This window comes from Anneissia japonica, unplaced genomic scaffold, assembly GCF_011630105.1.
Source record: "Anneissia japonica isolate Jap-2015-1 unplaced genomic scaffold, ASM1163010v1 scaffold287719_len1884721_cov185, whole genome shotgun sequence".
Taxonomy (NCBI): Eukaryota; Metazoa; Echinodermata; class Crinoidea; order Comatulida; family Comatulidae; genus Anneissia; species Anneissia japonica.
This window is the reverse complement of record NW_022715822.1, coordinates 1542130-1551711: the sequence shown is the minus strand read 5'-3', so window position 1 is coordinate 1551711 and position 9582 is coordinate 1542130. Positions and strand designations below refer to the sequence as shown.

At 34.2% G+C, this 9582-nt stretch overlaps 1 protein-coding gene across 9 annotated transcripts in view; it reads left to right on the top strand.

Annotated features, from left to right (window-relative positions):
* The window catches only part of LOC117109397 (rho guanine nucleotide exchange factor 10-like), a 128570-nt gene that overhangs the window by 59057 nt on the left and 59931 nt on the right, over positions 1–9582 (top strand). For 8 of the 9 annotated variants that reach the window (XM_033251730.1, XM_033251728.1, XM_033251729.1 and 5 more), the window contains 4 exons: positions 2092–2208; positions 4468–4560; positions 8113–8283; positions 8769–8822. In XM_033251730.1, coding sequence (XP_033107621.1) covers positions 2092–2208; positions 4468–4560; positions 8113–8283; positions 8769–8822 — 435 coding nt within the window. Of the gene's footprint in view, positions 1–2091; positions 2209–3491; positions 3585–4467; positions 4561–8112; positions 8284–8768; positions 8823–9582 lie in introns of all 9 variants that reach the window. The other variant, XM_033251736.1, reaches the window with a different exon arrangement.

The following is a 9582-nucleotide window of genomic DNA, read 5'->3' as shown; positions in this document are numbered from 1 at the left end:
GAAATGTCTGATTTGAATGATTTTTTACCATTTTATAGCTATTATTTTACTCTCTAACACTGTATTAATAACTCAAAATCGATTTTTGCGACGAGTGACTGGTTTGGCTTGTCTTTGCCACATATGTAATTATACCGAATCTTCCTCTGCAACCTATAAAATTTAGGCAGGTTGGTTGTTACGACAGAAACACACACAGACTCAAAATAGTACAGCCTTTCATTTCGGTGGGCTGTATTTTGAAGCCTGTGTATTGGCGGCATCACTTTTTTTTATGTCATTTTATTTTACTTCAAAATTTTATACATCTGTTCTCATTATTTCAATGAGGCAAAGCTCTGCTCTTTTTTACAAACAGACATATATGTAGTCTAAATTTATATTCATTACACCTACTGGCGCCATGAATTACACCAATAACTGTTTATAATTGAATACATATAAAGCATTTGTCAACGTGAATACTAAATTTTTGACATGTGGAAATTCATATTCTGCAGGACCACAATAAATACTAGTTAGGGTATAGAACACCCTGTAATATTTTATACCTTCCACACTAGAATTTTATTTTTAATTCATCAATGAAATTGCATTTTTATTTATCCCTCCACCTATGCTTTTGGCAAAAACCATTTTGCTGTAAAACCAATCTTTTTTTTTTCTCCCAACATCGTCTTTCAATAATAAGTTAAACAAAAGTATAAAAAGTCTTGCTTTAAAATACTATAGCTTTATGTTTGATTACTGGTAAAGAAAACTCCATCTTTATATAGTAATTTAGAAGAGAATGCCTTTAAAATAGTTTTAGAACACCAACAACATACCTTGTATTTGAAAATAAGGCATGTGAAAATAAATAATTTTGTGCAACATTTTAAGTGTAAAATGTCATGCATTTTCATGATGTTATAAATCTACAATCCCATAAATGTAATCTTTCATCCTTGGGATAAATAAGAAAACATTTTTTTGCATTAATTTGACTTGTTTATAATTGGCAGTAGAAGTGTTTGCCACAGTGGTTGAGGCTCGGATTCTCAAACTGGTTGTTGGAGGTTGAAAACTCTCGCTGTGCAATTCGCTTGTGTCCTTGGGCAAGGCACTTTATCTGCGTTTGTTTCTCTCTACCCAGGAGTATAAATGTGCACAGGCATATGCTGGGAGGGTACAGTACACTCGCTGTGAGGAGGTGTAGTGATCCCCTTGCAGCATTGCACGCTCTGGGGGCCCCCCCCCCCAACACTTATGAAAAGGGATGGGCACTCCAGACATCTACAGGCTCGACTACTTTACCTCCTTACATTTTATGAATATGAAAAAATTCAAAGGCAACAGTGTTAACATACATGGAAATTAAAAATTAAATATTGATTTATTCTACATTACAGTAGCAATATAAGAAATGATCGAAATAAATAAAACCACCTAAGGCCTCCCACCCGTAATGCTATAAATAAATGCAATACATTTCGTTGAGAACATTTTATAGTCACTGTCAAGGTTGCCTAGGTTTCCTTTGCTTTGTGTCCCAATTACGTTGATTGCCAGAGCAGGTGTAATGTGTACTTTAGTGTAATTATAGTTACGCAGGTTTTCTCTATCTACTGTCAAAAAGACGACTTCTAGTCTGCAACTGTCATGTATAAACTTCAGTACACACTTCACTATAGATTTTCTTCAATTGGTTTTCTAATTCTGCAATTAATCTGAAAAAAACCCCTTTAACATTTTGACTGCCAAGGCTTCTTTCCTAGTTCCATCATATACGCATAAAGGGCACCACCATAATGAAAATTATTTTCATCAATTATAGTGAAACACCAACAAACGTACAGTAGTTATTTTTAGATCATTACTTCCGGGTCCTTCCCTGAACCTCCAGGGCGAGAGTTTGTGTTCTTGCAACCACTGCCAGCAAGTTTACATGCAGTAATTAGTCGTATGTTAGACAGGTGTGGACATGAACTTGCTCCTTGGTGCCTTGAGTTTATCCTGTCGGACGTGAACTCGCATCCCTGGCAGTAAACGTGTTATAAACTAAAGTTTGAATTGCTGATTAAAATTATCATTGATAATCTTTTCCCACAGTTCTCTAAGGCAATGGTGTTGGATGTATATAGTGCGTATGTCAATAATTTCACAAACGCAATGGACACGGCAAAGAAGGCAGCCGCACTCAAACCAGCTTTTAATGAATTTATCTTGGTGAGTTTTATACATGCAGTATCATAGAAAAAAAATAACAGAATGGTTTGTTAATATTGATTATACTCTTCAAGAGATTCAAGGAATCACAGTGGATCTTTCCTGAGTGTCAATCAAACTAGCTGACCAATCAGAAGTGGGTTATGAATGTGTGCGTGTCTCACAAACACACGCGTTTTCCCACAAACGCATGTGTTTGCATATTTTTTTACACTGTGGTTTTGTGGATCCTGAGTAGCAATATCCTTGGGGGTTGGTGCTCTGGAAAGGTCAGTTATTCACATCATAAATCATTGATTTGATCAAAATAGTGGTACTGATCACATGATGAGAAACACAGGGGTCACAACAAATGATCACAATGATTGGATTGGATTTATTTGGTGTAAAGACCAAGGAAAGCCCACGAAAGTCTAGAAGAAGACTTATTATTTCCAGTGGGGTCCTTCTGGTGGAGATTTGGCAGTACACCGGGAGACAATCCCCTACTCTTTTCCGAAGAGTGTACTGCGCTCTTTAACATGCACATGGGCCATAATGCACACGGGACCAACGGCTTAAACATCTCATCCGAAAGACGGTGCGCTATTGTAACTTGTATTTCAGCCCCCTGCTGAAACACAAGGAGAGACAGCGATGGGAATTGAACCGGGGACCTAGAGATCTTCACAGTTCAGCACACACACACTGTGGCTACCACCAGATTAGCTGACTGAGCTACGCTGCTCTCAAATGATTGCATCGTCAGACTAAAATGATCACCTGATCACAGATCCAATGATCAAGCATACAAATGATGGCAATGACCAAATGATCAAAATAATAATAATGACAATGGGAAAATTTTCTCAAGATTAGAAGCAATGGTCACATGATCAAACAGTCACAATAGATTAACTGATCACAACGATGACAAATTTGAATTATAGTATAGTATGCTATAGTCACTTTATTTTATTTACAGAAACTTATAGTGATGACAATGTAGATGACAAATGTAGGAGAATTTTTTTTCTATCCACAATTAAATGATTATTAATAATTAATTAATAAATAATTATATTATGATCATATAGTATAGCTTTTTATTTATGTTTATTCCAATTTAATTTTTTGTTTAAATATCTTATAGTCTTATGAAAAACCTCTCCCTGAGAGAGAGAGCCACCATTGTTGGAGAAGGAATAAAATCAAGACAGTTTTCTACCAAATACGAGGTATCACCGTCCAATGTCTGTCACTTAAAGTTATAATTAACCAAGTAATATGCTTTGTTTTTCTAGGAACAACAGAAGAGTAGCAAGGATAGACTGAGTCTGTATGGTCTCATGTTAAAACCCATCCAACGATTCCCTCAGTTTATACTTCTGTTACAGGTAAGGTTTTGTTTTCTCTATATATTTTTTATTTTTTTAATTTTAAATATGTATTCGTAATCTTTACTGTAATTGAAACTTGAGGCTTGCCATACAAAAACCAGAGTCATGTCGATAAATTTTAAGCTGAGTAATTATCAATGTGGCAGTATTGCGGCCGTTTGTCCCCTGTCTCTTATACACATCTGGCCTGTTGTGGGATTCAATGTTTTTAACCAAATGGGTGAGTGGTTAGCAGGGGTACCACAAGCTAGAGCCAAAATATCGGCGCTGGTTCAAACGGCACGCTCACCTGTGGTTCTGGTGGTAGACCAAGTCATCTCGGAATAAGGACTATAAACCGTAGGCCCAGTGTATACAATGGCTCGTGTGCACTAACCCAACTAACATCCTTTGAGACAAGTAGGGGGATACCCCGGTGTACAGTACTGAAACAGACAGCCCCTGTGGTGGATGACGAGATTTGCTGGTACCGGGTTACCGCGTAGCACAGACACGAAGTGACCCTTAAGGGCATCTTATGTATGAATAGTGTATGTACGCTATATAAAACTACACTATTATTATTATTACTTATAATGATGACAATGTAGATGACAAATGTAGGAGATTTTTTTTTCTATCCACAATTAAATGATTATTAATAATTAATTAATAAATAATTATATTATGATCATATAGTTTAGCTTTTTATTTATGTTTATTCAATTTAATTTTTTGTTTAAATATCTTATAGTCTTATGAAAAACCTCTACCTGAGAGAGAGAGCTACCATTGTTGGAGAAGGAAAAAAATCAAGACAGTTTTCTACCAAATACGAGGTATCACTGTCCAATGTCACTTAAAGTGATAATTAACCAAGTAATATGCTTTGTTTTTCCAGGAACAACAGAAGAGTAGCAAGGATAGACTGAGTCTGTATGGTCTCATGTTAAAACCCATCCAACGATTCCCTCAGTTTATACTTCTGTTACAGGTAAGGTTTTGTTTTCTCTATATATTTTTTATTTTTTTAATTTTAAATATGTATTCGTAATCTTTACTGTAATTGAAACTTGAGGCTTGCCATACAAAAACCAGAGTCATGTCGATAAATTTTAAGCTGAGTAATTATCAATGTGGCAGTATTGTATACTTTCATACAGAAAAGCCATTTGAGTCATAAATTATTAGTAAATACAGTCGAGTTCGCATAAATCGAATCTAATGGGACTGGCATAACAAGTTCGAGTTATACAGATTTCGACTTGCACGTTTTCGAAAAAAAAATATTAACATAGAACAATACTATGTGTACTCAATGCCCACAAAATCTAATTTCACGCAAAACCGAACATTTTCTTAAGTTGATTCCTGTACAATGACCTATCATTTTAAAACTCATAGTGTAGAGAATATGCATATGTGGCAAAGGCAAGCCAAACCAGTCACTCGTCGCAAATCGTGTTTCAGAGAAAATGGCCAAAACATGCTAAAATGTCAAATTTAAAAAAATCTATTTTATTGCACTAAACAAACCTTTATGTATCCACACACCATCCTATGCTGTTATTTTCCCCATTTTCAATGTTAAAACAACAATTTTTAACGATTTAAAGATAGTTTCTGCATGAGAAATGCCTGAAATCATAAACTTTAAAGGCTGATTTCTCATATATTGTTCTTTAAACCGCTGTTTGGTTAAACGCTTGTAACTTCATAAGGAAATGTCTGATTTGAATGATTTTTTTACAATTTTATAGCTATTATTTTACTCTTTAATACTGTATTAATAACACAAAATCAATTTTTGCGACGAGTGACTGGTTTGGCTTGTCTTTGCCACATATATTAAAAAGTCTATTTAATTGTTTTGGTTACTGATGTTGATTTGACCATGGCAAGTCTCATTTAGGTTTATTAAATTTTATATACAATTGGACCAAACAATATATAAAAAAATGAACATAATTAAAATAATATTTATTCTTTCTGATATAATCTCAGACAACTACATAATGTCTTGGATATGATCTTCTGGTATGGTGGAAAAATAAATAAATAAAAAAAATCACACGACTATATTAGAAAGACTTCCTGTAAGAAAATTACCAATTGGTTACAGCCCCCACTCTTGAAGCCTTCAGAGTAGGACTGGTCAAAACTCCTATCAAAGTAGCAGCAAATTTTAGCAGCACTGGACAGCACTTTTTAATGTTTTTAGCACAATTGTGGATTTTGCGTTTCCTGCACCGCACATGCTCTCAGGTTGCGACAATGCTCCTAATGGAGGGATGCATCTTAAGCCGGGGACTCAACAGCGACGGCCACACAACCGTTGCATGACCAATCAAACTAGACAGTGCGATGCTGTCTGGTGATTGTTGGTGACAGCATGAATGGATCGTCATTAAAAACGATACGTTGCGCGCCTGTCGTCGCTTTGCGGTTAAGCGCAGTGATTGTCCCCACTTTACAAGAAGATTTCTGCTTGAAGATGTTTTCAACGGTCAATCCATCAGCCAAATAAGAAAAAAAAACAAGCTCTGACAACACTTAATCAAGAAGATACTGTCTGTATGTATGATGGATGACTTCATATCAAATGTAGAACTACAGATGCAGGAAATACCATTTGTGAACAAATCTGCTCATTAACACAATTCTCCAATCAAATGATAATTTGTTTATTCAAATATCCTACATACATGTGCGTATAAAATGGTACATTTCACTGATAATATTTTCCATTTATTTTTATTTATTGATTATTTATACTTTAACTCATTTATTTATGTGTTCATTGTTTATTTAGTCCATTTGCTTATATGTTTGTTTCATCCTTTCTTTTGTTTTTATTTCAACTGACACAACACAATTAACAGCTCAACAATTAAATTTCCTGTGTTAATGTTGCACATTTTCTTAATTCTCATCTTAACTGCTACAAATTGTCTTATCTAATACTGTAATTGGACAAATGATTAGTGTTACAAATTGTATTCTGTAATTATATGAGCGTTCTGTAAACATACGATTCATCTTTTGTGTTGTAGCACAAATCATCTTTAGTCATATAACTTATCTTAATTCTTTTGTAAAAAATCATCTGTAGTCGTCTGAACCATTTCCTTTAGTTATATGAATCATTTCAAAATATTGTTAGACAAAAAACTGTTGTATGCCAATAGTCATGATATGCCTATATATGGTCATGATGTGATGTCATCATGACCATATTTAGGTATGTCATATTCTTGTCAAATAAAATTGTATAGTCTGGACAGGGCTTTATTAGAGCTAACAATGAAACCCTGCCCCCACTCCCCATCCTTTTCCTTTTGGAAAGTTAAAAAAAAAGGGAAAAAAAAGAAATAATTGATCACCCAAAATGCCTCAGATTATTTTTTGGGCATCTAGAAAACACAAATTTTGCGGGGTCCCCTGACCTAGTGTTGTCTCGATCGGCCCCACTTTCAGGCCCCCATTTGGCCTCCCCTTGCGGACATCTCTGGATCATCCCCCGCATAGTAACATTGAACAACCTTCTCATTAGAATTTTCTTCGAAACCGTATCTTCAAAAAGTGCTTGAGTTTTTTATTATCCCTTTATTTAAAAAAAATAATTTCATTAAAAAAAATGCCTCCGATAAAACATTTTGTCATTTCCAGTATAAAATTCTCCAAAGATTATTTTTTTAAATTATTGGATTTAGTATAGTATTAAAAACCATTTGGAATCAACCTGCAATAAAGACGGAACTCAACAAAGCAAGTTTCTACTGGCTACCAGTACTCTTTTCAGTAGACGTCTAGAATTCAAATTTGTTAGATTCGTCGGTGTAAATTTCAAATGCACCTCATTCATTCTTTAAACTCAAGACGCTTTTCAAAACATGTTGCTAATTTAATTACTCCAAAGATTATTTTTTTAAATTATTGGATTTAGTATAGTATTAGTATAGTATTACTATAATATTTCACTGTTCCCTGGAATTAGTATAGTATTGAAATTAGTATAGTCATATTCTACACAAGATGGGTGTGGTTGCGTAAAAGGTCAGATTGTTCATTAACAATATATATACTTTAAATTTATATATTATCCTATTTTAAGTTAAAAAAAAATATGTTGTTTCTCCAACCATAAAGATTGTCACGATGATATGCCTCAAGTGCCAAATATTACATGCATACTATGTAACCCAACAGTGGTACTAAAATTCCTGGTGAAATGTAATGTATCAAGAAAATACTTTTTAGTTGCCCAGGGAAATAACAAATCTTTTTTTCTCAAAATGCCTCTAGAGTATTATGCGCAATGTCTCTAAACTCTGATCAAATGATCGGGTATCTTCTGGGACGTAGTATGCGCCAGGTCTAAGGTTATAACTATCACCATATATTTTCATTCTCCTTTTATCTGTTTTTAAAATATATATATTTCCTTATTCTTTCATTTCAACAACCTTAGGTAAGAAGACACTTTATAACTTCCTTTATTATTATTATTACCATCATTATCATTTGTCATATTTTTTTTTTTCAGGACATGCTAAAAAATACACCTGTAGGACACACAGATCGTATGCCATTACAACTTGCCTTAACTAAACTGGAAACATTAGCTGGTGTTCTAAATGAGAGGAAACGACAATGTGAGCAACGACATGAGGTCAAACAACTTATCAAAAATTTGAATGTCAAGTTCAAAACAAAGGTGAAAGTTCAAACTACAATTAAATTTTTTTTGTATTTGTTATTAAATAATCAAGGACATCAAAGTGATAAAAAATAGAAATAAGATTTACAGATTTAAAAAAACATGTTATTTAAAAATGATTGGTATAAAGGTCTAGATTTCAAGATCGCTTGAGTGAATACTGCCCAGATGGGTCTTACACTTTCAAATACAGTGAAACTGTGCAGTGGTGATTGGTTCATCAGTATGGTTTTTCTTTTCGTATCCGGATTGGTGTCAGTTAGAAGTTTTTCATTGCTATTTTTATTATTTGTATTATATAACTTTATTCAAAAACTGAAATGAAACTTAATTTATGTTAAGTATATTAGATAAAAAATGAAACAAAAAAATATCCTCTGATCTTCATGAAATACTGTAGCATTACATAAGTGCTTATTTTAAAAAATGAGAAAACATAAGTAATGAAAACAATAACGAATACAGAAACTTTTTTGTTGCAGTCTAGCAATGACAAACAGAGATGGTTGGTACGGCAGGATGACATGTTGCAGACAGTAAGTTCCACCGTCTTTTAATTTATGATTACGTTCAATGATTAGTAACTAATTTTCATTATGCTCTCTGGGTGTATAGCAACAATTATTATTGGCAGCTTTCAATAATAATGACCAGTGAGAGCCAGCCATCATCAATTTTGTCTGTTTCTTATAATATTATCAAGGGTGGCACCAGCTTTCTCCCAGCAAGGTGGTACATTGTTCCCTGATAGATGGGCCAGATTCCACACCCACCTTAGTCCCTCCATGTTTCATTTTTCCCCCCAAACAGATTTTGATTGTGCTTCCTTAACAACTGCCAAGGCCCAGCTGGGCCATCCGCTGCCACCACCAACTGAATATGATCAGTTAATCACATTTCGTGACTTAAAGCTCTGTTCAGACTATCATGTTTTATAAACATGATAAAAACATGTGACATGCCTATATATGGTCATCAAATGGCCATATATAGGCACATCATGACTAAATATGGGCATACAATAGTTTTTTGTCAAAGAAAATTTGTCTGTCCGGGGCTTTACTCCTTATTTGTGATCAGACCTGCTTTGATCAAACTAACTATATACCTGGTCAGTTTGACCAAAATAATTCAAGTGCAAATATTTTGCGTAGCATTGTTCTTGAAAAAAATCATCAAATCATACAGTAACTAATAACGTGCCAAATTGTGCCTGTTTTTACCATGCAGGGCTATGCTTGTTACAACTGTTTGTTAAGGGTTATGACTGATAACATTATAACATCATTTGTTCTA